Genomic DNA, 27,131 nt, shown 5'->3' with positions numbered 1-27,131 from the left:
GCTGCACCCAGCTAGCTGAACCTACCAATACCATGTATACCTGTATTTGGGTTTGAACCAAGTTAATACCTTTGTGAGAGGTGCTGGTATATCCACTGGGATGAGGTGGAGCAATTCCAAGCCTCAAGCTCACATGTTGTGGCCTCTTAGCCTACAAAGAGCAGCCAGGCAGCCGTTCTCCCTCAGCAGAGCCAAGCCCAGCCTCGGTGTGTTTCTCATTAGCTCCTATTATTCCTGCTATTGTAGTGCTTCCAGTTTTAAAGCACATAGATGGGAGACAGCTGAACAGCTCCCACAGTTGTTTGTTTGCTAAGAGGATTTGATCTGTGGCAGGATATTTTCAAGTCACACACAGAGGAGAAGGTATCCTGGTAACAATACCATCCTCTGAGCCGCCCGCTCGTGCCGGTTCTCCTGCCGCCTCGGAACAGCGCGCACAGCCTCATCCCCGCCCAAGTGTAAACTGCAGATTATGCTTCCTTCCCCTGACTCTCTGAGATAAGGCAGACAATAAGGTGAGACAATTCAGCCGTACAAAGCCGTTCTGCTATTAACTGATCCCTGGGCTACAAACCCTACTGGTGCTGCTCTCCTTTCGGCAGCGCTCCCAGACCGGAGCAGGCAGAAGCAGGGGCTGAGGCAGCTCGTCCAGCTGCTGGGCAGTGGGAAGAGGCCACTGCACATCCCTCCGTTAACACCTTACCCACTGCTGGCAGCCAGGCAGCTTTTGTCTCCCCCCTGGCTCCCAGTGACACTCCTGAAGCCATAACATTGCACCCCATACAGCAAAGTGATTTTCTCCTGACCCAGCCTCCCGGAGCTCTCCAACCAGATCCCGAAGTCCTTACTCAGCATCTACTTCCTCCAACTGGGATTAGCTGGAGTCAGGTTCAGCAATATCTCAGGATCTGTTGATGCTAATTTCTCTCTTGCAGGTGCTCAGCTAGAGACGGGAGGGGATGAACAGGGAGAGGGAGAGTCAGGGCTTTTGTTTGATCAAACACTGAGTAAAACTCTGAGAAGGGCTCACAGGATTTGGCCTATTGTAGTTAGAGCCCTGCATAAATACTGTGGCACAGCTGATGCATTGGCCAGGCTGCTTCTCAGTCCAGCCCCATTTTGTCCCTGTCTGTTCAAACCAGACTCACAGTATTTGAAAGAGGCTACAGGGCTGCCGAGCACCCACATCTCCTTCCTCCTTCCAGTCTCTGCAGAATGCTGAGAAGGCAAATGAACCTTTCAGGCTCTGTTGAGCAGAGACGTGGCTGTTCCCAAAGTGAGGGCCCAGTGGCTGCAAGAACAGGTCCTTTTGCAGAGGCACTGTGTGGTGCTTGTCTCCCAGACACACGTGGGGAGCCCAGGCTGTTCCTACAGCTGTGTGCCTTCATGTTACAGCCACCAACACCCTGGCTTGGTGTGCAGGGCTTGCCATCTGTCACAGGCACCTGGGCTTGGTGTGAGGATAGTCCTGAAAAGGAGCAAGCTCGTGACTCCAGCTGCAGAACGTGGAAGGTCAGGCTGAGCTACTGGTTATACTGGGAGCATGACTCGGCTGCCTTCAAAATCTCAGTGGCTAGAGATGGAATCCGGGTGTTGTTTTTTTTACCATCCTGTTGGATTACAGAGATTTCATCTAAGGAAAAGCATGCACTACACTTGCTGTGCACTGCTCAGGGAGGGAGGGATGCATATGAGGAAAACACTTCTGCCCACCGCAGGTGAGGAACGGTGCCAGAATTGTACTATCAGTTGCAGACGACTGGTAGTGGGCAAAATTCCTGCCACTTTCTAGCTTGGTAAAAACACCTCCTCTGGGTCCAACAACAGGCTGACAGAAAACACAGCCCACATAAGCACTGCCAGCCAGATGGCACGTTGTGAACCGCTGTTAATCTCGACAGCCTTTGGCAGCGTTGAGTTTGCCCGGGAATAAAAGCTCCCCCCCAAGCGCCTGGATGCAAGGAGCAGTCCCGGCATCCGCTCCTCTCTTTGTCTTCTCCACCGAGGACCCCCCAGCAGAACAAGCCCCGGAGTAGGAGGAGGAGAAGAGGAGGAGGCGCCTCCGGGAGAAGAGGCAGAGGCAAGACAAGCACAGGGGCACGGGCAAATAACCCCCCCGGGTGCCCGTCCTCGGGGAGCGCCGGGAACAGCCAGGCGGGGAGCGGGGGGAGCCGGGGCGGAGCCGGTCGGGAGGGGCAGCCCGACCCCCCCCGCCTCTCGGGGCACCTCCCCCGGCCCGGACCCGGTGCCCGGAGCCCGGTGGCGGCCCGGAGCGGAGCAGCACGGCCATGGGCTCCCGGCTGAGCCGGCAGAGCAGCCTGGAAGAGGAGGGAGCCGCCGGCGAGGAAGCCAACGGCGGCAAGGCGGAGGGCGGCCGGGGCGACTTCCACCTCTCGTCCCTGCTCCTCCACCCGCAGCGGCTGCCCGGGGTGCTGCGGAAAGCCTCGCCGGCGCCCTACGTGCGGCGGGTGGGGTGGCTGCGGGAGATCCAAGCCACCATCCGGGAGCACAAGCGGGAGCACGCCGTGCACATCCTCAGGCTGCTCAGGAAGGTAAGCGCTGCGGGCTGGGCTGCGCTGGGCTGGCCGGGTAGAGCCGTGCCGAGCCGAGCCGTGCCGCCACCTCCGGGGATGCTCGGGCAGGAGCAGCCGGGGGGGGGGGCAGCAGCCGGAGCCCCCTCCCCAGCCCGGCGGGGCGGGTCCGCAGCCCCCCGGGGCGCGGCTCTTTGTGCTGCCCGGCGGGAGTCGCCCCCTCTCGGGAACAGGGGTCGGGAGCGGGGCTGCGCAGCCCCCAGGGAAAGGGGTCCCCGAGCCGCAGCCGCACCCAGCCTCGACGGCCCCCCAGGGGAAAGCCGCCGGCCACCCCACTGCCACCGGGCCCCCCGCCCAGGCAGGCTGGCCGAGAGCTGGCTCCGGGAGCAGCCAAGACGGCGTTGGGGAGGCTGCCTGGGACAGCCCGGGCTGGGAGGAGAGGGAAAGGGGTCAGTGTATCAGTGGGAGCTTGCTTCTGTCTGCCGCCATTCGGGGACAGAGAAGGCAGCGTGCAGACAGCCTGGTGCCAAAGTGATGCTGAGCACAGAGCCCCGCTGCTGGAGCAGAGCCAGCTCCTCCGCTGCTCAGTGCTACCGTCGCCTTCCAGACAAACTCGGCTCCCCCAAATTGCAGGCAACTCCGTCACAAATAGCAGAGGGGACAGATCCTCCCTCCAGCTCAGGCATAAAACAGCATCAGTTCTTAGCTTATCACGTTGCTTCGTTATCTAGTGACACGTACATATCTTGGGACCCCAACCAGTGTCTTGCTACAGTGGCAAGTAGCCTTTGGGCACAAGCCCTTTGGAGCAGGGACTGGCTTGCTACCAGAGAGCGCAGCAGCCGCAGGGAGCTGCATGAACAGCCCTGGCTGCTCCCAGAGCCCCAGGTTTTGCAACACACCTGACAGTGGTGATCAGTGCGCTACCAGCAAGTTGCATTTTTATGACTAAGAATTTACAAGACCTAAAATTACATCACTGCTTTTCATGTCCAGTGCCCTAGAGCTCACGTGAGGAGTACTACCAGCGCTACAAACCCCTTCTTGCACACATGTAGGTAGATAAACCCTCAGCAAAAAGCTTGTATGGCAGACAAGGACTGAATAAGATTTCAAAGGCTGTTTTGGAAAAGCACTGTTAGAGTCAGCCATTGACTTCATAAGTGTGGCAACATAACATGAACAGACTTTTGCAGGGTTTGCCAGAGGCCAGAATTACAAAATGTCATTTCCTATAATGCTCAGTGCCTCTCCTTGAGGCTGAAGCACTGAAATCCCTCACAGACCTTGAGGTCTCCAGAAGGTCCATCTGGGAACAGCCGGGCTTTGAATGCTGACTCACAGGGCCATTGGGAGCAGAGGGTCCTTTCTAAGCCCTCCTTTCCATGCAGCCTGACAGTTCCTTTCGGGATCAGCTGGGTGCCCAGCTTCCCAAGTCTGCACTGAGAATTGCCATGTCCTGGGCATGTTTTGCCCACTGCCCTTGCAGTTCTCCTTGTTATTTCTGGTCCCTACCTCTGCCCGTCCATGCCAAAACAGCGACCGCCCAGTCATCTGCAAACACCACCACAATGGGACACGCATCCCGTACTCACACTGCAGCCTTCCTCTGCCAAGTTAGGCAGAACCCATCCAACACCCCCAGAATCTCCCATTCTTGGTGTACTCAAAGATTTCAGAGACAGAGAGCGACACTGCTATGGTGTGTTACACCTTTCAACAACTGAACACAACCATCAGCCAGGCTGGGGTCAGGCACTCACAACCGGTCCTCCTCATGTGTCCAATGTCAGCTTCAAAGCGTACCATGATCAGCCTCTTTCATCATTTTACAAAACTGCATCACTCTTGAAGCAAATTCAGCCTTTAGCTTGGTGCCCAGCACAGCGTTCCTTACACAGACTGGCTTACCTGGGCAGTAACACGCTCTCAGGAGTCGCTGACAAAGGCATCCCAGCTGAGGGTCTGTTTGTTACCTGTAAAAAGAGACACCTTGTTCACTCCAGTGGACAGCAAGGACACTTAACACCATACCTTGTCACTGTGCCTTAGGCTGGGGTGTTTGCAACCCCCAGGGAAGGTAGAGCAACCTTGGAGGCAGAAATGCAACCTCCCTGATGGAGCAGATGCACTCAGCCAGACCGAGGCGCATGGGCTGCTGCTGAGTGCCTCCTGCTGCAAGGCGGCTGCTGCTCCCAGCAGACTCGGACCTGCAGGCTGTAAGTGGATCTGCCAGTGCTTTTCAGCCTGGGGGCTACAGACCCCAAGGGGCTGTGGATTGTTCCTAGGACATCAGGAGGGTGTAGTTAAATAGAGAAAGCCAGCTCTAAGCAGATCCACTGAACAGGGATGCAAAATTTCTGCATTTTAGAAGACTGCACACTGAGAACAACTGCAAAGTGCAGGTGTACACTCATCCACATTTCTTTTGTACAGCAGCACTCTGACAGCTCCATTGCACATGGTCTTAGTCCCAGAAACATCCACCTGCAAAAGACAGGCCAGCTTTCCTACTGGTGTGAGTGGGCATTGCTCAGCTGAGCTAGTGGAGACGTTAGACAGACCAGCAAAAAGTCTGGTACAATCTGATTTCCCTGGGCTGAGACACCGGCCAAGTGTCATTTTGAAGATAACGGCACAAAGCCAACTGAACTGCCCAGATTGATAATATTCTGATTCTGCTTCCTGCTAACTGCAGCCACCCTTTAGGTGGCCCATTTTCCAAAGAACGAGGGAGGAGAGGAGGAAGAAAGAGAGGGAGAGTGCAAGGGAGGAATACAAATAAGATGAATTAAAAAATTGCCCTGGGCTAAGAATTTATGGACTGTCAGTGCAAAGTGAATAACCACACCTATATTTTATATAAAACCCTTGCAGGCAGGATTTATAATGGGAATGCAGATTCAACTTAGTGGTATAGCTCCAACTAGGGGAGTTTAATTACTGTTCTGACATCCACTGCTGCATGCTCAGCCATGCCATCCTCTTGGCAGCTTTCTTCGTCTATGCATGTTACACTTTGTGTAGGAGGCTCCGTTTCCCTGAAGCCTTACAGTTAAAGGAGACATTGGCATGACGCCTGGGTACACTCCTGGCCCATATCCAGCTGTGTCTGTCCTTCAGGATTGATCCACTGCTTGGGTTCCTTGGTTGCTTGCGGGTATCGTCTGTGTACACACAGCAGCGGGGCTGTAAAGCATTTGATTTATTCTCCCTTTCTCCATCAGATCTGCAGTCAGGATCCGTCTCTGTTGTGCTCTCTGCTTGATTTGGTCTGAGCATACCCAGAGCAGGAGAGAGTGGATACAGCGCTGGCTTTGGTTGCTGATTAGGGTTAAGATCCAGCACCCCTGCCAACTGTGGCTCTGTCCCTGCTGGTTATGTGTTTGTGTGTGCGTGCACGCCCAGCTTTCTCTCTCTTTTTGTAAGAGCTCTCAGTGCGTCTTCCCCTGGGTGGTGCCTGAAGCACACATTCAGTGGAGCAGTGTGAACATATGGGGCACCCATTTGCTTATTCATTTCTCCTGGCAGCAGCATGCAGAATGGGCAGAGGACTTGTTTCCTCCCTCAGCTGAGCCCTCCTTGTCAACGGAATCAAACTCAGCACCATCCCAGTTAGGGAGCTTTTTTGTTCTACTTTTCTGCTGCTGGGGTATTTTTCTACCCTCAGGGTATTTCCATGCAAGTTTCTGCAGTCTTGCTTTCCAAGTTGCAAGTTGTAATACTTGTCTTATTAGGTTTTTAGCTTTCCTCTTAGCAAAAAAGAGCACAGTTCTTTGCAGTATCACCCATCTGGCCCCCAGGGAGGCATCTTGTTCCCAGAGATGCTGAGGTTTCTTCTGCTATGCCCAGAGGTGTCATGTACCTTGGGGTCCATAGATGTAAGTTGTTCCCCTAGCTCACATTGTGGAAGATGGAAAGAGGACTCCCCACAACTGACCTGCAGAGTTAACTATAAATTTACCATTACACCCTAAAAAAAAAATAATACTGCCAGTGCTTAGTGCTTACTGAAAGTTTCAAAGCTCAGCTCAACTCATACTGATGGACAGGAGCAGGATAGATGGCAGTATCTGGATACCTGTGGAAAATGTTTGATTCTTCCAGAAAAGCTGAGACTGGTGTAGCAGGTTTGGAGCCAGCCCTTCTGCATGGCGCCTTCCAGATTCACACGCTGAGGCTGACAAAACTGTGAGTTTCTCTGGAGAGAATTCACTCTGGGCTCCATCCAGCCTGTAAATGATCCTGCTCTTACCTTTCTGCAGCCTGGAAACGAGGCGGTTGGTCCCTGTGCTGACTGACTCAGCTTCACGCTGAATCTCATGCAGCTCTCCCCATCACCGCAATGCTGGGTCAGGCACAGCTGCTTCACCTTTGCTAGATAGTTTCCTGTGCTGAGTAACCAGCTGGCACCTCGTGGTTATGGCTCCAAGGAAGCCCGTATATCTTTCTGTTTTTCTCATAGGACCTGGGACTGGAAGGAACATTCCTCAATGAAGTCCTCTACAAAAACGCGACTTTCCTCAACCTGGTGGATCCCATCTCCCATGACTTGCTGATGAGCCTTGCTAGAGACCTTCAGTGTCCAAAAAAGGTGAACCCTCCCCTCAGCTCAATGGGCACTTTGCAATGTAGCACTGATGCAGGGCGAGCCCAGATGGGATGGCTCGTTCTGCGTGGTGCTCTGCAATCCTCCAGAGCCAGCCAGCATACACCCTTGGAGTCATAGCACATATTCTTGTGCATATTTCTCTAGAAATCGGTTTAAACTACCTCAGAGCACGAATGCAAATGGGGGAGCAGGAGGTTACAGACCCAGAAATCAGGAATTTACTTTTCTTGCTAACAGAAAACTTGGTGGCAGGGTACATGCCAAATAAAAATAAACGATGAGGGGGAGGCAGATGGTGGTGGCATATTCAATGGCATGTCCCTGAGGTTCAAAACAGCTAGCTTTTGGGGAGCTTATGGGGCTGCAGAGGGGAACAGAGATCCCTGCACCTCTGCCCAAGCTGGTGACTAGGAGGAGGAGCAGAACCTCACTTCTCAGGCTTTGTCATATGACACTACCCTAACCCTCACCAGGGAGCAATACATCCTCGCCATAGCCCCCCAGACCTGAGTAAAGGCTGCAAGTTGGGACTCAAAAAGCAAATATGTTATGTGTGCAGGATCCCTGCACTGCTGCCACAGTGCTTCAGAGAACAAAGAGAGCAGAAAAGGCAAGGCAGGGTGCAGACAAAGCTCACAGGTATCAGTCCCACAGCAACACCAGCATCTACTGGTTACCCTTTGCCACCACTAACACCATCCTTTAGCTCATCAGGCTTGGTGTCAGGTTTGCTTTATAAGGAGGGCAACAGAATGAGCTTATGCAAAGAGAGACATTAAGTACACGCAGCTCAGAGCAAACAGTGGTGCCCTAGGGAATGCCCAGTGGCTTTCTAAGCCTCATCACCGGGCTGCAACGCAGCCTGAAAATTTTTCTTTTTAAGGGTAGTTTTTGTCCAAATATTACAAGCACCTAAAAAGGAATCGGAGGGGAGAGGGTGCAGCAATAGGACCAATTAACCTTAGTTCACTGGCCTCATCTCCAGCTGTTCTGGGTTGTTTTATCCAGACCACCTCCAACCTCGCAGTGTACAGTGCCCTTTGGGGGGGGGTGGTACATGTCATTGTGTAGATAAGATTTTCCCTATTTGTTGAGCACCTCAGGTGCCCCTTGAAGCCACCAGGAGTTTAATTAGGGGGGCTGGAAAGACTCAGCACCCCCAGCACCAGCACACACATCAGCAGAACCACGTCCCCTCTCCGCCCCTGGCTGAGCACCTGGTGGCTGTAACCGCATTACAGGCAAGCAGCTGAGTGCAGTTCCCAGCCTGTCAGTGGAAATTAAATCAGCGAGGACACGGGAAGGAACAGGAGGGTAATTCTCAGTTGTGAGCCAACAAACAGTTGCAGGGCACTGTGCCAGCTTCTGTACTGAAGCCTGGTGTGCACGTGCACCCACTTGGAAAGGTTTGCTGATGGAGGTGGCACCAGGGTGCCAGTTCCAGCCTTGCCAGCACAGAAGTGGCCCACAAAAGGGCATCTAATCCCAGGCATGTACCAGTCCCTGTGGGGTTCCCAAGGGAGCAGTGCTGTGCTGAGCACCGAGGCTGGGATCCCTCCCGACTTGGCACAGCAGAACGGCCACATGCTGGCAGCGCGTCCCTGGGATGTTGGGCTGATTCAGTGACTGCTTGGAAAAGTCACCGTGCAGCTGCTGGCCCACGGTACAGCTTGCAATAAAGAATAAATTAGCGTATTCCCTGACAGCTTTACTATGTGTTTACCTATCAGGTCCCTAAACGTACACGTTGCACCATGGCTGGAGGGCTGAGGAAGGGGAATGCAGGTCTCTGTCAGCATTTGGAAAATATGAGAGAGGAGGCAGAAATCCCAGCCTTCAGCAGCTGCCGTTTGTCATTCTGCTTTGCCAGGGGAAGAGGTGCTTTCAAAGTCATGGAGACAGGGAGTGTGTGCAAAAATCACACAGGAAAGTAGCAGCCACCTTGGGGCCTGATGAGTTGCTGCAGGGGTTGGAGGGAACTGCTGTTGGGAAGCTCCCAAACTCAAATATCTGGGAGAAGAATGGACTGCAAGGATGCGAGGTGCAATTTGGGGACCTTGCGGGTTCCTTGTCCTGGCATGTCCCAGCTGGAGGGACCAGGAGTTCAGGTGCTGCTGCAGGAGGAGCAGGGCTGTCCCAGAGCACGTTTCTCCCAGCAAGAAGCACCTGGGGGATGGGGCAGGGGTGCTGGCTGCTGGGCTTCCACATCAGGGGAGGAGACGGGCAGTCCAAAGGCAGAATGCAGCCGAAGTCTGGGAAGCACGGTGACAAGGTAATCGATACAACTTTAGCACAGTCCTGTAATGCAATGAGTCAGCAGCTCATTTAGCACACGGGTGCTGCTGAGGATACAACAGTGAGGAGTCGAGACACTCCTGCTGCCTCCTCCTTGTGCTTTTGTGAAAGTGGAGCTCTTTTGAAGAGAGGGGCCCTGCACAGAGTCCCCTGCACATTGTCTGCCACCCCTGCCTTCCAGGCAAGCTCTAGCCATGACACACAGCGTGATGCCTGGCCTAGAGCAGGACCCCCTGCCACAGACCCATCTCTGAGCACCACCTGTTCCCCAGTAGGATGTGCAATTGCAGCCCCAGTCCCTAGTCAGGGCAGGAACAGGTTGGCTGGGCTCAGGTTCTTCCTGCTCCTGGTATCCCTGCAGAGGATGCTGTGTCACACAGAGGCATCTCTGGCCTTGTCACCCTTCCTCTTTTATCCTCTTCTCCATCTCCTTTTCCTTCCCCTGCTTCATTATCATCCTTGTCCCTTTGCCACCCTCCCCTTGCCTCCTGTTATGCAGCACCACACGCAGAGACTAAGCTGTCCCTCTGCTTTCAGGAATATGACCCCTGGAAATCCTCAGACAGGATCTGCAGGCAGCTGATTTACCACCTAACCCCGCACTCGAAATGGCACCGGCACGGCATGCCCCGGAGGAAGTCCCAAGTGTGGTAAGTGGCCTGGTTGGGGACTGCAGGGACGGGCACAGAGCAGGGTCTGCCAGGAGAAACCGTGCTGCAGCCAGGCATCATCCCAGTCTGCCCCTGCTGCCCATCTCGGAGAAAGGCAGTGCTGAGAACCTGCATGGCAACCTCTGCTCAGCCTCTTAAAAAAAACCACAGCCAAATGGTGCGGTGTCAGTGCCAGCACTCCTCGCCCTGGCCTGGTTTGCTCTTTGCTCCTTTTCAATCCAACTGTCTTCATGGTACCGCAGCAGCCAGCCCTCCCAGCAGGGCCTGCAGGGTGCGTGGCCCAAGGAGCACAGCCAAAGCTGGCAGCCCTGCCGGCCACCCTGTGCTCCACCGAGCTCAGCCAGCCCCAGATCTGTGCCCCGCTTTGTCCTTGTTCATCCCCGTACAGCGTTCCCTGTCTGCAGGGAAGGTCTCCCAATAAAAGGCAATGCCACAAGCTGAGTGTGCCACTCCATAGGGAGCACTCTGCAGTGGCTGGCAGAGAGGTGGCCGTCCTTGCTTGCCTCCCACAGCTCCTTCAGGACTCACGGTGATGCAGGGCCTCACACACAGGGAACGCAACTCAAAGCGCTTGGCCACCGACAGCTCCCCCATGGCAGCTGCTTTCTGTTACTACAAACACATTCAAACAGCCATACTTGTTCTCCCCTGATACTTGCTGTTTTTTCTAACCAGGTAAAGAGCAATCCCTACTTCTTTTAAACCCACCCCTTCTTTTAAACCCACCCCTTCTCTCATTTTCTTCGAGCAAAGCATCTTCCTATGACACAGATCTCCAGTGCTGAAGGAAAGGGAGAAGCAACCACAAGAAGAGCCCCATTAGCCTCCCAGAAATGAATGTAGGATTGGGCAAAAAGATAAAAATGGCAGTGCCTGTTCTTGGCTTTTCTTGAGACTCTCAGTGTCTTTGACGGATGTACCAGCAACTTAGAATTCCCCATGGGAATTGATATTTCCATAGCACCTTTTGTTCTGACTCAGAAGTAGATCCCCAGCATGCCTTAGGGAATAGAATCCTATTGGTTTGCTGCCACTACAATTTCCAGGCTACCTGCCTCATATCTGTAGCCCCCCTCCCGCCCCCTTTGCCACCAGATCTGCACGCTCTGGGACTCTTAATGCACTCTTCTCCAGCACCCCCTGGGGCAGGCTGGTTAGTGCAGTCTGCAGGTGGGATTGAAGGCACAGAGCCATCAGTCAGTCCCAGGGTACCAGAAACTGCAGAGCAGCAGCTTGCACCCAGCCTGCCATCCTTCAGCAAGAGCATCACATGTGTGCACTCAGCCAGTAGTGACACAGAGCAGGTCTGGGGCCAGAGAAAGAGCCCAGACCCCACACAGAGGGGTCAGGTAATACCCCAAGTATTGGCTGGATACAGAGCATCTGCGAGTACGAGCAGGGAGAAGGCAGCAAGGCAATGTGTGATGGAGGGGAATATAGGTCTAAAAGGGGTGGCCCCGCCTGGCAGCCAGACTGAGCTGCAAGGTGTTACATAAGGCACAAAATAATTTTGATTAAATATTAAACAGCAGCACTTCCTCTTTGAAAACTGGAGAGGAACTGGTTTGCAGTTTGCGGCAAAAAGTACCTGCAGAGTTGGCATCTTTTGCTGCTGCAAGAAAATGGATGTTGCCAGTAGCAGGAAAGCAAGAAATAGCTGCTTCACTTGGAGGCATCAGGGCCTAATTTTGTCCAGCAGGGCTGTTCTTAACAGATCAGAATCCTCCACTCCCTGCCATCAGCTAGTGGGAGCACTTCACTGTGATGTGTCTGAACCCATGCCCTTGGCTTGTACCCTTCCTGTCCTCAAGGTCCTTTAAAAAGTGTATGTGTAGCAGCAATCCTTCTGAAGGCATTTCTAAAATTTATTGGGGACCTGGGACAGTTGAAAGGAATCAGTGCATGCAAACCATATTCAGAAACTGAATTTTGTGGTCTCCTGAGCTTTGGCTTCTGGCTTTCGTGGAGCTGGTACTCTTGTTCTCTTCTGAAATGTGATTTCTGCTTTCTGGCAGCACGCCAGATGGGTCCAGAAGATAATTAACAAGTCCAGTACACAGACAGCTGCGAGCATCTGCCAGGCATTAATTACATTGGGGCTGTTATGGAGATGTGGCGTGTGAGGTGGAAAGGACCCGCACCGCTACAGCCAGATCACACACAGGTGTTCACCCCATGGCCAAGCAACAAACCTGCAGGTCAGGAACAAACGAGTAACGTCCCCATCCACTCTCAGTGGAACCCCAAACCCTCAGGAAGTACAAACCTGAGCCACCCATGAACTGATGAAGAAGAAAGGATAAGATGAATTTCTTCAAGCACTCGTGCTTTGATACACAGCAATCCCAGCACAGCTGGAACTGTAAGCTCTGTTAAGGACCGATCAGATCTCTACCAAGCATGATCAGTCTTACACTATTCATGCCATAAAACCCCAACAGGTACCAAACATTCACAAATTGATTAAGTTTGCAGAACACCATGAGAGCTTTCAGACAAGCACATGTCCTTCTGGACACCCTTAACCACAAACCTGCTCCCCGCTGAAGCTATAGGTCCTACTGCTTCTCATACCACCTTTACTACTGATGTATTTAGCCCAGGGCTACAACTGCAGCCAAGCTGCAAGGTGTCTTATAGGGGAAGGACGCCATGGCTACAATTTCCCCTGGGTGCCTTCTCTGCAGAGCCATTCCTTCAAAGAGCTACTAACAGTGTGATGCTAATGGGGCCCCAGCCCTGAGCCTAGGAGGGAAATCAGCCCACTGTGAGTTGCCACCAGCCCACGTGCTTTTACCAGCTGAAGGCCCCAGGCCAGAAGCAGAACCCATAGAGAGACATGGAAAGAGAAAATTTATTGCAGCAGACTGAAGGCAACAGCAGCTGAGTGGGGAGGGGAGATCCAGCCCAGGGTGTCTCTGGTTTCTCCGATTAACTTGTTGCAGATGCAGGGAGATGGGTCCACCTCTGCAGGGTTCTTGACAGTAACTGTGTGCCTTGTGCAATCAAGGCTTTGCAGTGTTCCAGCTGTGCTTTCAGCCAAAGGGACCTATTTCAGCTGCCTGGGTTTGCCAAACTGAAAACAAGGGGCTCCATTCTCCTTTCCTGCAAAACCCCATCGCAGGTCTGCAGCTTCCAGCCAACAGCCTGCACCCCACCTTGCAGCTACTTGGGTAGGCTGCCTAAGCAAACAGAGAAGTAGAGCTTGTATTTGTAGAGGATTTAAAATTAAAAGCCTGAGGATAACGTTTTCTCAGCAGGAGCCAGCATGACCTTACCACACAATTGTCAGTCTCTTACATCCTAATGGGACTTCAGTTCTAGGACTGTTTCACAGTTATATAGATTATTCACCCTTAACGAGATGAACACATCCAAGGGTGTTGTTTAACTCCAGCTTCTAATTAAATTGATGTTTATTGTGTAAAGAGTAATAGGTTAAGAAATGCTTCTCTCTGCGGACATAGGCTTTTTAGGCTATCAAGACCACTTCTGTGACACGTTGACAGATGCAGAACTTTTAGATATTACTAAATGTTGTTTTCAGATATCTCGAGGTTTCCTTAGTTCAGCATTGCAGGACTGCATGTTCTCTTCCAGAACAGGGCTGGATCCAGAGGGCTCATTACTTTTCAAGGGCAAAGCCCTGCTGGACTACAGTTCAGAGGGGAGAGGTAGAAGGGCATCAGGTGAGTGTAGCCTCTGACTGGAGAGCTGGAGCACAGCCTATAATGCAGTGTGGAAGCTGTGGGTTACAACTGAGCTGTCTTGGCAAAGCTGGGTCAGGGAACTTACTGCAGCTTCCACTTGCATTGCCCCCAGAGCTGGCTACTCAATGCCCTCCTTTCTTTAGGATCCTTTCAATGGATCAAGTCTGAACCCATAAAACACGCAGGCAGCAAACAGCCTGATCTTTGCAAGCAGGGTGTTCCTGGTGCAGAGGAAAAAAAAAAAAAATCCCACACAGTAACCTGTTCTGGAAGAACAAAGGCAGCTGTGTGCATGGAGTCAGTAACGCACACACTGCATACATCTGGGCTTTCCTTGTCACAAGTTGCACCACGGTTTTTGTTCGTCTGCCCGAGTGAGCTTCATTTTGAAACACCTTGGCTAATCTGAAGCTGGGTGGGGAACCAAGTGTTCCTTCTGGGCTCGTTGCTCTGTTGCTTATTTATTGACGTGCGCTGCCCAGACATTGCGGCATTAGATGCACTTTAAAAATGCAATGAAAGCATTTGTGTCTAGAAGACTGCAGGGAAGCAGCTCAAAAGGGCTTTGGGTCTTTTTTTTTCCACTCTTGAAAACATCACTCAGAGCCATGGATGACAGCTCTGGCAGATTAGATCTCAGCCTTCACATTGCCTGAGATGAATACTAAGCAGAGCTTCCATTTCACCCTTATGCAACAGAGTAAATAGCCACCACCATTCCTGCTTTAGAGACGGGAAGCCAAGTTAGAGAATACCACCCAATTAACTAAAGTCACATGGTGAGAGTCAGATGTGAGTACAGGAACTGCCTCACACAACGTTTTTTGAGAAGCTGCTGCTCACAGAGACATCCGACAGACACAAACTGGTGAATAAGCTGTGGAGAGACAGCAGCTGTTCCCTCAGCTTACAGTGCTGAGACCCAACCCCTACCCATGACCAAGGTTCCCAGCAGCACTGGGAGACAGGTACACCTGGAAAGGCTGTTAGTGATGGAAGGGGGCAGCCAGCACCTTGACACTACCTTGTTATAGATCAGAAGGAAAAATCCAAGACCAACAGGCAGGAGAAGCAGGACATGTGTGGAAAGATAAGCAGGGAGTGAAAGGATGCAGGCTGGGTGGCAGCGGGGACCTTATGTCTTCATGGCTCTTGCACAGGTCAGTGTTTGACGGAGCTGGGAGGATGAGAGGTGCTCAGCTGCATCATCACCTATGGATAATCCACATCCTTCCCAAGTCACAGAGGGAGGGTGGCAGGAAGAAGGCTGCCTTTGTGTTCCCTTCTCTTGCCAGGGAGGAACCTGCCCCCAGCTGATCAAAAGAGCATGGGTGCAAGGGTGGAGACGTGACTTGAGGGATTCCTCATGGAAGCAGCCTGTTTGTGCACAGCTTCCATCTTTGCAGACGTGCTGGGCCCAGCCTCAGAACAGCTTGGGCTGGGTTAGCCTAGGTCAGCGCTTTTGAGGCTTCTCGTTCCTTTGTCTCATCAGAGGCAGCTAAAGCCAGCCCTTCAAAGCAGCACCCCGTGCCACCGGGAAGCAAAGGCAAACAGATTATGCTAAGTAGATAATTAAAATGCCCAGAGTCCATCCCCTAAACTGCTGCTTAAAGCAGAGCAGCCATCCAGATACACCTGCTGTTAGGCTCTGTGCAAGGCAGAACAGCCAAGAAACACCTGACTCATGGCTAATTAACCACCTCTCCTCCCAGATTCCTTCCGTAGCTCAGAGACAGGGCAATGAGGCACCTGCAGGTGCCTCAACACTTGTGCTGAACAAATTCCTTCAAATCCCACAACATCAAGAGGAGGCCAAGCACGGCTGTGGCTGCTGCCAGTCCTGGTCATTGCACTGGTGAGAGCTGCAACAGCCACCAAAGAATTTAGCTGATGAGGAAGAAGCTGAAGGGCACTGATCTCTTCAGATGGCAGGAGGGCAGGCACTGTGCCCCACTGGAGGCTGCATCCAGCTCCAGGCACGCAGCAGGGGCTGGCTGCTGATCGCCTTTGCTTCTTGTTCAGTTTCACAGGAGAGCCTCATTTCTCACTTGAAGCTGTTCCTCCAGCATTGGAGAGAGTTTCCTCTCTCAATTTGCTGCAGAGAATACAAACACCATCTGCTTCACTGCATCCAGGGTCCAGATCCTTGCTAGCTGCAGATCCGGGCAATTGGAAATTCACACGCAGCACCAGTTGCAGCAGCACAAGGTTAATGCAGCCTCCAGTGCTTTGCAGTCCTCTGCCTACAAGTCCCATGTGCATCAAGAGCCATGTCACTAAGTAGCTGTTTTGTCTCACACAAAGAAGAAAGCTTCTTCAATTAAAGCAGTCTTTAAGCCTATTTTACTTGCAGAAATTAGGGGATAATAGGCGACCCACTTCCCTGGAAATAAGCCTGGCATTTGCTCAGCTGCTGCACGAATGTCTGAGAGCCTGGGGTCTCATCCTCCCCTCTGCCCCCAACAGTCCTAGAACTCAAAGTTCCAAAATTACCAGATGTCAAATAATTCAAAGTAAAGCACTTACAGACATCTCCCTGCCACTTCTCTGGCAAAGGGACATATTTCCCTCTGAAGGAAGAGGAGCAGTCAGCTATGCTGTGCCCTGCCTCAGAGATGGCATTTAGGTGCACCTCATGCAGCCACACAGGAACACCAAGCAGGCAAGGAGAATTGCCAGGAATCCCAGCATGTCTGATGCTTCTTCACCTGCCAGAGAGCCAAGGGGCTGCTGCAGCATTAGGGGCTATCATCAGCCAGGGCAAGGCTTCTCCCAGTATTTTCCAACTAGAGGCATTTCTACAGGCAAGAGAAAACCTCTGGAACTGAGACAGGAGGTTCAGAGTCACCCCTGCAGGTACAGAAATGAGTGCTAAAGGAAACAGCAAAAACAGAGAGAGAGGAGAAAAACCGACAAGAAAAAGCCAGCAAAGGAAGGAGGGCCCTGGCACTGCACAGGACGGTTTAAGCACATTCAGCCAGGAGCAGTCCAGCCTGGAGAATCAATTACAGGACAATGATTTGTCTGCTTGACTGAGGCTTCCTTTGGGTACTGGCTTCCTGCTCGGGAGAGCAGCAGAAGGTACTTACTCTGGTCAAGCACAATCCATGACTTATTACTGCAGTCCCTGCACAGCAGTCAGCAGGAGGGGAGCCTTAACGGGCAGCGAGACAAGCACATCACTTTTGTCCTTCTGACATTTCGCCCCACTTATCACTGCCTGCACTCAGAGCCAAGTCACCCTAAAGAGATCAAGATCCATTCAAACTCGCCCCCTCTTTGGAAAGCTGTTACTGCAGATAGAGCAGGAGGAATGGCACCTGGCTGAGGCCTGCCAGAGGGAGTGGTGCCAACTGCAGACAAGACCTGCAGTGATCCCCACCTCCAGCCTGCTTTCCATCCCCGTACCAAGCTGTGGTAGCACTAAAGCTCATCCCTTGTAGCTGTCCAACAGAAAGGTCAGATGAGGCTTTGCACAGACAAGGCGTGGGGTGAGGAGGTCCTTCTCTTCGTGTCCCATCTGTCTCCCCCTCTAGGACCTGCCATGGGTTGATAGCACTGGGGAAGATAATTTTCAGGAGGCCCAGGTTCTGCTTGCACAAAACAGATGCTGAAGTAATTACAAGCTTGCTTCTAACCTTGTTTGTCCTCTATTCTCCCTACACACACACCAACAAAGCCTTAATCCAAACCAATACTGAGGCCAGGGAGGACTTCTATCTCATCTCTTATACCAGCCAGTGGTACTTTGTGCTTCACCACTGCCAGGGACTGGTGACAAACCATAAAAAAAAAAAAAATAAATAAAAAAAAATGGCAAACTGTTTTTCCAGGTGAGACATAGGAATACAGCCTGGGCTGCTCTCAAGCATCTCTTGGATTACCCAGAAACAGGAGGCTAACCCAGCACCATCCAGACTGCAGCATGCACAGTTCACAGCTTCCACTGCTGCTGTGAGCAAAGCAGGTGATCAACTCTTTGCAGCCCTGTCTCAGGGACTCTGGTATCAGAGATACCAAGTACTGCTCTGAAACAAAGGCCCTTTGGAGAAATCACTTGTGTTCTCTCAGACCAATTTTAACTCCCCACTACATCAGCCTCTGCTGTTTGGCAGCGTGGCCGAGCACTGCCCACCTTGTCCCTTCTGTGACTGACTGAGGGAGTGGTCTGGGTCGTGTAAAACGTAGGCATTTGATAAGTGATGTGTAGGACACTTTCAAACCTTTAGGTCTGAATGTAAGTTACTCCATGCTGTTAGCACGTTCTACCATGAGAGCTCGTTAGCTTATGTGCCTGTTTGCAGGTACAGCCTCATCCCTGCACAATGAATTCCCTCAGGACCCACAAGCACATAATGAAATAGCCAGAACAAAGTGCTGCCAATACCACAGGAGGAATTTGGGGGCTAGAGCATGGCCAGGGCAGACTGCAAGGTCACCTCCACCTCACACTCCTTCAAGGAAGCACAGCTGCAGGCACACCAGCATCGAATGCATCCATGAAGAGCTGATGCATACAGTAAAGCACATTATTCACCTGTGTTATCAGACACCCACAGGGAATATTAGGGGCAGAAGTTTCTGAGATGCCATTACTAGGTACATAAAGCAAAGCTTTAGAGGCAGCATCACATCCTCCCCACAACTGCAGAAGGGCCTAGCAACACTAAAGCTCGCGGGGTCATTCTCACCTGCCATGGTAGCTCCTGTGGTGCTGCAACCTTCTCCAAGGAAATTGCATGTCCCCACGCACCCGCTGCTCTCAGGGCCTGGCTGTGCCGCAGCCGTGCAGGACACTACAGAGAGCCAGATAGGAAGAGTGGGCACCTTCAAACTGGTGGTTAATTCCTAGCCCACCCTGCTCCTCCCAGCCCCAACAAGGCACATTTACACCCCAAAAGCATGTGACTAAAGACACCAGTGGGGACCCTAGTAGAGCTCCCAAACCCTTATGACTGATCCAGACAAACTGGAAGGACAGCAAGGCTGGTGTTATTTACGTAGAAGAATTAGTTTCCCAGACATTACACTAGCACACATTATTACTCAGTCCTGCAACATCCCCCCTCCAACCTCCTATAGCCCCACAGCTCCCACTTCTCACAGCACTCTCACAGACCTGCAGTCCATCGCAGAGCTTCATGTCCCACTCATTTTGCAAATCCAACAGCCCTACAGCACACCTCTACTTGCTGTGCAGCCTACTTCCTTCTTCTCCTCCTCCTTCCACTTGCCAGGCAGATAGCAAGAACCACAGCTAAAACCAACTCTCCGCAGATTTCTTTTAGCACCCTTATGCCCTCCCCACCTCCTCACAGCTGCAGCAGATCCCAGATGATCTGCTGACCACAGGGACCTCAATTAGCAGCCACTGGTGCTGCTTATCACTTGAGGGACACCGGGGAAGGCTCTTACAGGGATGTGGTAAATCCATTTCTGAAGAGCAGTTTGCCTATGGATTGTTTTCTTGACAAAATATCTTTTTCTCAGCCTTTTAACACTGTTTTACTTCTGCAGAAAAATCTGTTTGCAACAGACATTGCCGTTCACCTGGAGAGGTGGCACAGAAACAGCCCCCACACAGTGCAAACTGGTGCATTTGGAAAGTTTGCTTGCCATGGTTACTTCTGCTGACCACGCAGCACTGAATGTCTGTACGTGCACGCACAGACAAACCCTTTGAAATGTGCTAGTGGAAGAGAGCTTAGCAACACGGGGTTAGCCAGTTCTTGCAAAGTTCATGTACAAGTGCTGAGAACACACAGGAAAGCCCCAGGACACAATCTGCCCAGAGGCATGGTGCAGACCTTGTGCCCATTTCCCAGACAAGCTCCATTAGCCTTTTGCTGAATGTTCTAGCCCAAGTTCCTCATGAGCCCTCCCCTGCTCCAAGTGTATACCCTTAACGATCTCTCTCTGTCCCTTTCCACCATCAGCCTGAAGACCAGCCTGCAGAAAAAAGTGAGCCAGGACTCGATGGATCTTTCAGGGATCCCCCTGACCATGCGGGATGTCCACCGCATGGCCTACTACCTGCAGAACAACGGGGACCACCTCACCTCCGTGGACCTGAGCTTCACCGAGCTGAACGATGACATGGTGCGCCTGCTGCTGCCCTTCCTCTGGGCGCTGCCCAAGCTCACTCACCTTTCCCTCAATGGCAACCGACTGACGCGGGCGACCATGAAGGAGCTGACTGACACCATGAAAGACATGAACAAGTTCCCTTGCCTGGCCTGGGTGGACCTCGGCAACAACGTGGATGTCTCCTCCATGCCGCAGCCCTTGCTCGTGGGCCTGCGCAAGCGCCTCAGCCAGCAGACCACGCTGCCTACCATCTACGAGGCACTCGACTGCGACTCAGAGATCTCCAGCGGGCAGGAAGGCAGCCAGCTGGAGGATGAAGCAGCAGGAAGCACCCCGCCACGTGCTTTCCCTCAGCAGGGCTGCGAGAGGTGACTGGACAACAGGCCGGCGCTGGCACACTGAAGCCGCCCCAAGGAGAAATTCTGAGTACAAACACCGAGCAGAGGGCCAGCTTTACCGGCTTCCTTTGGCGCTTTTCTCTCACCTTCCCTGGCATCTCCCCCCAACTTGCTGTGAGACAAAAGCCTGTCGGTCCCCCCAGCGTGCTCCACTCCCTCCCCTCACTGCCAAACCCATCGCCCACGTTACAGAGAGGAACCAGTGACTTACAGTGAACCTGGTCCCCAGGCAGGGTCTCACTGGAAGACGGGAAAAGACCTGTCGGAGTCAAGAATATCCTCCAGAAGCCATTGGGTTGAGGGAAAGTGATGTGGGGGGAAACCTAAAACAGAAACAGGCTTGTAGTTTACTTCCTTTCTTCCTTTTCCTAGGCACCTTGGAAGGCTTGTGACCTGCAGTTTTGAGTGTGAAAGGAGGTACCCCAAGAGCCTAGCTGTTGTGGAGCTTAGCTGAAGGGCTCAGAGGCCAGAGCTGGAGCCCGGCAGTGTGTCTCCCTCTTGTGTCTGGCTCCTTTTGTTTTGTTTTTTTCCTATTGTGTGTTTTGTATTAACATCTGAACAAAGGGACTTGGTCAGAGACCATTGGATTGCATAGGCTGGGGCGGACACATGGCTTGGAACTGCAGCATCAGGATATTTGCTGTGTGACCGGGGTGAGAGGGAGGGGAAGGAGGTATGTGTTGGTGGGAGCATGGGGGATGGGATGAGTTGGGATGGGATGGGAAGGCTGAGGGTAGAAAAGGGAGGGGAAATAGTCTCGTGGTTTAACAGGATTGGTTTCAAGAACCGTGTTTTTGTATTAAAATTACAACTTCCAAGTGAAATTAAGGAGAATCAGACAGCTAAGCGCATAACTGTGACACTAGAGGAGCAAGCAGCAAACATGCCAGAGGTGGGCACTTCCCAAACAAAAGTGCAAAGCGTTGGCTCCTCATGGCATATTGCACACCTCTTAATGCAGAGATGTGATGTAAGCAGCTGCATTGCCATTTCCAATGCTGTCCAAAACCAAACCAGTGATGCAAAATTTCTAGTGTTTTCCACATTGCTCATGCTCTATATAAACACAATAAACAATTCTCTTGGACATAAGCGTGAAGCACTACTAAGTCTGAGTGTCTGGGCTGTTCACAAACTGCCAGTTGCTGCAAAATAAGGACCAGGGGTTCTTGTGCAGTGCCTGAGCAGTGGGAGAGGACCAGCAGGTGTCACTTGCACCAGTGAGTGTGGTTCATTCCTCATAGGAGGATGAAACATCTGTGTTCATTTGAGGTAGGCTGTGGCCTTTCATGTTAAAAAAAAAAAAAAAAAAATTATCACAAGTCTTCTCGATTATTTGTCCCCACAGGAATTTGGGGAGCGGATATGATTTTGAAAGACTTAAGAGTTAAAGAAATCAGATGGATTAAGTAGAATCCCAACATACAAATCCTGGCCCTCCTGAATTACAAATGGTAACCTTGTCTGTCTCTGCTGACTCTCTCTGGGAGTCTCAACACATAAGAAACTCTCATATACTAAGCCACACAAATCCACATGAAATGAATTCTTTCATACTCCTTGCTGATCTCTCAAGATGTTGCAAAAGCAAATTGGTGATACTGACTTATCAAGTAATTCATCCCCTTTGGACCAAGGGTGGGGGCACCGGCTGGTATCAGTATCTCTGATCAGCCGCCAAAAACCTCGAGTAGACCATGTCCTCTGAGTAAGGAGTCTGCTTTAGAGACACCTGTAAGTATTATAACCTGACACCGTGAATCCTGGACCTGGTCCTGCTCGCACTTCGGTCGTTGGATGCTTTGCCACTGGAGCAGGACATGTAACCTTCATCCTGTTAACATGCAAACAGAAGCACTGTAAAGGCTCTGTCCTGCCAGCCCAAAAGAGGAGAAGATACAAGAGGTAAAGCAAATATAGCTGGGGCCTGTGTTAGCTGCCCCATCCCAGCAAAGGTGTGAGAGGAAAGGCCCCTGGCCAGAACATGGTGCTCGGGCAGGAGGATGGGGAACAGGGAGCACTGATGTAGCCAGGCCCCAGCAGAGCCCGGAGCAGGGAGGGAGCATGTTCCCCTGCACAGTTCTCACCCCCAAACACTTTTTAGCCCTCCTAATGAATCTGGATAAGTGGCGTAATTTCTGTGGCACAAAATGTATTTGGGAAGCATGAGATCACTTTGCAGAAGGCAAAATAGCGTTTCTCTGTGGCCATTCCAATTACTGGGGAAAGGCTGTGCTGCTTTCAGAGGTCACCACCTGCCTTTCTTCCCACAGCTCACATTTCCCCGCTCCACGCAGTATCTTTCCTCCCCTATTGTGGAAGAGATAGTATTTATTTTTTTTCCTTTTATTCTCTTCCTTCTAAAATACCTTTCAGCAAAAATGAAAAGCATTTTGAATGTCAGCAGGATCTGCTTAAACTCTTACAGTCTAAGGAGAGCAGCAGTCTGTTCCAAGAAGAAATCTCGGGCACGAGGCTCGGTGCCACCTGGTGAGTCACGGTGACATATCTAGAAAGAGGGAGCAAGGTGCTGAGCATTCAGTCTGAGCGCTGTCTGTCAGGCTCTGTGGGGAGGCACCTTCTCAGCCCTTCTATCACGGCAGTGCACCCCAGAAAGGAGGCAAGAGCCGCAGCACGCAGCCACCACTGACTCAGCTCTTCCCTGCAGAGTCCCTGGCTCAGCCCCAGGGAGGATCCGTGCAGACCATTTCCAGCCTGGTGTGTGCTGTGCTAATCAGCGGGATGGAGAGGAGACATTCAGCCCCTTGCAAGGGAATTCTCTGCTAGTCACTGGTGATGCCTGGCTGCCAGTTGGCAGCTCCAGGAGCAAGAGAGAAAGCAAGGCTTGAAACAGACTGGTTCAGCTGAGCAGCTGTGGGACCTGTGTTTATTTCTCCATATGCACTTGGCTGCTTTGCCATAGAAACCTCCCCATTGAGAGCTGGTTGTGAATGAATACGTGCCAATGCACATCATGAGGTCCTGGCCTAGGAAGCCACCAGTGCCTTGGATCCACTCTAACAGGCTGCAGCTTAGCTGCGGACAAACTATTGCAGGACATCCAGCCAATCCCCGGCAGCTCCTGGCTGCACTGGCAGGGGGAGCACAGCAGCGTGCATCCAGCTCCAGAGTGGGGAAATGCCCCTGCACAGCCCTCCAGAGGAGATGCATGCTCAGGGAGCAGGACGGGCAGCCCCAAACCCAAAGGAAGCTGTTTTCATAAAAGCTGAGTTCACAAACCAGAGAGGATAACGCAACCCAAACAAGCCTTACCTTGCACAGGAGGAGGAAGCTCAGGGCTCTCAAAGGGGATTAAGAGGATGAGCTGCTGGTCTCCTCACTGATACCCAGAGGAACCAGCTCTGTTCTGCTGCTAAACCAGGGGATGCCTTGCAGTGAGCCTCTGTCTCCTGTGAGGTAGCACAGCAGGAGATGGATCCCTGTGGTACCAAATACTCTCCTCAGCACTGTACTTGCTGTCGCAGGGCCGTAACCTCAGCTCCTCCAAGCAGCTCACACCTCTATCCAGACACACACCAGACCAAGTTCCATCCCTGGCAGTTCCCCAGCCTCCCTCCCTCTGCACGTAAGATACAAATGGCCAGCCCAAGGGGAGACGTGTGTTATGCAGCAGGAAGGAGGCTGCAGCAGAGCAGAGCAGTGTCGCAGACATTTCCTCACCACAACCTCCCACAAGATAATCAGTCTCACAAAAGATCTCAGAGTGAAACATGTAAGCGTACCCTTCAAAGGAAGCCTTCCAGAAGGAGAGGTCACCAGGTGCAAAGCCATGCCACACCTCCCACCATCCTATCTTTTCCAGGCATTAAAAAATACCCCTAGAAATCTTTCCTCCTCCCGGGCTTGTTCAGTCCCTTTCAGATCTACAGTCACACAGCAGCACTGCACGAGGCAGTGAACTCCCACTTCCACTGATCGTGCCAACAGCCAGCAGCTTTCTTCCTGGTGCAGCGTCCTCCTGCCAGCTCCCAGGGCCAAGGGAGATGCCCACCTGCAGTGTCCCGGACAAAAATGCTGGTGAGCACTGCCAGCAGCACTGTTAGGAAGCAATTGGTGCCAGGCAGCAGAGGGAAAAAGGGATAGGTCAAAGGCTTTCAGTGACTCAAACAGAAATGCACTTGCTCCTTCCTTCCCTAGCCGGCCAACAGCTTCCTCACTCCTCTGTCCTTTATTTTACACCAGCTCTGACCACAAAGTACAGGGTAATTACCTTAGCATGCTCCAGGTAGCAGGATGCTTAGCAGAGGCCACCACAAGCCTTCTGCCTTCCCATGGCTCCATCCAAATAACTGCTAATTGTTTTCTTGAGGTAAGGATGCATTTCACATGCCTCAGAACCTGTCAAAGCCCTTCCCGCCCTCACCACCAAAACTCTTTTTTCAACCTGTAATTCATTGCTCAGAGGAGTGCTTGGACAATAAAGGAATTTGCACTGTTTGAGGAAGACTGACAGGCTCCTAAGTGAACAGTTGCTGATAATGTTGCCAAAATTTAAATTGTTTCCTCTTACAAAAGCCAGCAAAAGATCATTGGACTTTTGCCTTTAGAGGTAATTCTGTCCACCACCAGACCGCATGCAGTTCGTATCGGGGAAGAGGAAATGTGTCTCAGAACAACCTCTTATCACCACAGTATCTTGACTGTGCAGCAGGTATCAGGGCCTTCAAGGGCAGCTGACAGAAAGCCCAGCTACCCAGGCTTGGAGCAGTTGGGAACTGTTATCAATGGACAAGAGAATCTGTTTTGCAATTTACTGGCATCAGACAAGTGCTCTTGAAATAGGTGCAATAGCTGGTTTAAAGCTGCCAAGAGGTAGTTCACAACACAAAATAGACCAGAACAATCATAGCTGAGGCCAGCACTCCAGGAAGCCATGGCTGTATTTTGATCTACTTTGAGACATTAAGTTCTTGATAATGAATCTCTTTTGTTCCCCTCCAACGTGATAGCATTCCAGTTCAGTGATGCTGATTCAAAACCAGAACAGCCACAAAATACGATAACCACACAGTATCCTCCTCAGGAGAAGAGTGAAGAGGATAGTCAGCTTTTCTTCCACATGCATTTACTCCTTTTCCCAATGCCTGGCACTTCCCCCGCTGCATCCAAACTGGCCTCAAAAGCAAGTGAACCACAAAAACATCAACATATCTTGCTACAGCATCAAGCTTATTCAGCTTGCACGCAGGCATGTCACAGGGGTGGGGAATAGATTCTTTACCACTTACTGATCAGACTGTTTCTGCACTTCTTCATGAGGATTATTCATCCCCATCCATTTCTGAGGCAATATGCCTTAAGTTGGATACAATGATGGGAAGCATATGGAAAGCTATCTGACAGCTACATGGACCTTGCTCAACCTGAGTAACCCCCTGAAATGCATGGGGTCTCACCAAGCACAAAGATGGTCACAGAAAACTGGAAAAAGGCATTTCCCCAGACCAGCGGCTGCTCTTAGGTCTCCACATCACACCTCTGAGCAGAGCTTTGTCCCTACTCCCCTTAAGCCATTCGGTTTGTGAAGCAAAATTCATCCAAAAATGTGTATCTTTATTTGAACTCCGTTGCAACAGAATAACCTCTTTTACTCTGGAGACCCGACCAAGAACTGAAGAGGTTCACTTCACAGAGGTAACCCCAGCAGCAGCTCAAGGACACTGACTGGAACTAGCAGACACAGGGGCCTGCAAGTCCACCAGGAAAAAAAAATAAAAAAAATCCCCTCCCTGTGAATGTCAAGCTTAGCTTAACATTATGCTTGAGGCAGCGTATCTGCCTCTGGATAGGTTCACCGATACTCCAGCACCCTCACAGGGCTCCACGACAGACACCAAAACCATTGCAGTCTGAGGAAATGCTCCCTCCGTATCCCAACACGATAAAGCTGTCACAAAACTGCTCATTTTACCATCAGTTTTTTGTGGCCTTGATTTTTTAAGAAACTGCAGTTGAAAGACAGTGAAATGGAGGACTCTAAAGGCAGAAGGTGGTTGTGCCCAAGGTCTCCAACTTTCAGATGCTCTCCCCTGTGTCTCAGCCCCGGAGGCCCACCCTCAGGGGCAGCCCCCATCTCCTCACCGCTAACAGGGGGAGACAAAAGAAGAGATTAGCCCTTTTGTCACCCCCTGAACTGAAAGGTCAGGAACAGAAGAGGCGGCAACATCTCCTGTGAGCTTTTGCATTGCTAATGCCTGTGGCAGCACTAGCTGGCTGAGTTGCCCCTAAACCGGCAGCCCTTGCTGGCTCTTCAGGCGAGGGCTGTTTGAGAAGATAGCAACACAGGCTCCCTTGCGGTAACACACAGGACCCTCTTCAGTACAGCAAGGAGGCAAGCTTACCTGCCATTCCCTAAGCAGAAATGAAGGCAGATAAGCACACTCCGAGGCACACACCTCAGCCGCCCCACAGGACAGAAGGCAAGGCGCTTTGCCTTCCTGGGCTCTCGAGCTGGGCATTCACTCGCCGGCATGGCTCTTCCCCAGAGAACATCAGGATGCCGCCAGGGGTCACCCCTGTAACGTATTTTTGACCTATTTCCATCTTGCCCTGCACTGGGCATCCGTACTGAGGTGCTGGCAGCGGGGCTGCAGGGGCCGCCGTGAGGAGAATCCGCGCTGCCCTGCCCGCGCGCTGCCGGCTCCAGAAGGTTCCACAGCAGCCTCCCCTCAGCGCTCAGCCGAGCCCTTCAGCGCCTCTGGGAAATCACAACAAGAAAGGGCAAAACGCTCAGTGGTGCCCCTCAATGCCTCCGGGAAATCGCAATAAGAAAGTGCAAAATGCCACAGCGTAGGAAGCAATGGGGT

The 27,131-nt window shown here is 51.9% G+C and overlaps 2 protein-coding genes and 1 long non-coding RNA gene across 5 annotated transcripts in view; 1 reads left to right on the top strand and 2 right to left on the bottom strand.

Annotated features, from left to right (window-relative positions):
• The window catches only part of GGT1 (gamma-glutamyltransferase 1), a 44,524-nt gene extending 40,059 nt beyond the window's left edge, over positions 1-4,465 (bottom strand). The window contains exon 1 of one of the 2 annotated variants that reach the window (XM_013103415.4): positions 4,443-4,465. The gene's annotated coding sequence lies outside the window, so the exon portion shown is untranslated. The remainder of the gene's footprint in view (positions 1-4,442) is intronic. The other variant, XM_027470075.3, reaches the window with a different exon arrangement.
• LRRC75B (leucine rich repeat containing 75B) lies at positions 1,878-21,403 on the top strand. Its single transcript, XM_027470091.3, has 4 exons — positions 1,878-2,552; positions 6,997-7,125; positions 9,976-10,088; positions 19,756-21,403. Exons 1-4 carry the CDS (start codon positions 2,289-2,291, stop codon positions 20,276-20,278), a joined length of 1,029 nt encoding a protein of 342 aa, XP_027325892.1. The 5' UTR covers positions 1,878-2,288; the 3' UTR covers positions 20,279-21,403.
• Positions 12,946-26,920, bottom strand: LOC139998805 (uncharacterized). Of its 2 annotated transcripts, XR_011803760.1 has the most exons (4): positions 26,667-26,920; positions 20,516-20,627; positions 18,511-18,615; positions 12,946-14,040 (listed from the first exon to the last, which is right to left on the bottom strand). It is a non-coding gene; the product is annotated as an uncharacterized lncRNA (long non-coding RNA). The 2 variants fall into 2 exon arrangements; XR_011803759.1 differs by lacking the exons at positions 20,516-20,627; positions 26,667-26,920 and adding an exon at positions 18,939-18,972.
• Positions 26,921-27,131: the final 211 nt, after the last annotated feature.

This window comes from Anas platyrhynchos, chromosome 16, assembly GCF_047663525.1.
Source record: "Anas platyrhynchos isolate ZD024472 breed Pekin duck chromosome 16, IASCAAS_PekinDuck_T2T, whole genome shotgun sequence".
In the NCBI taxonomy this organism is placed as follows: Eukaryota; Metazoa; Chordata; class Aves; order Anseriformes; family Anatidae; genus Anas; species Anas platyrhynchos.
This window is presented reverse-complemented; position numbering and strand designations above follow the sequence as displayed.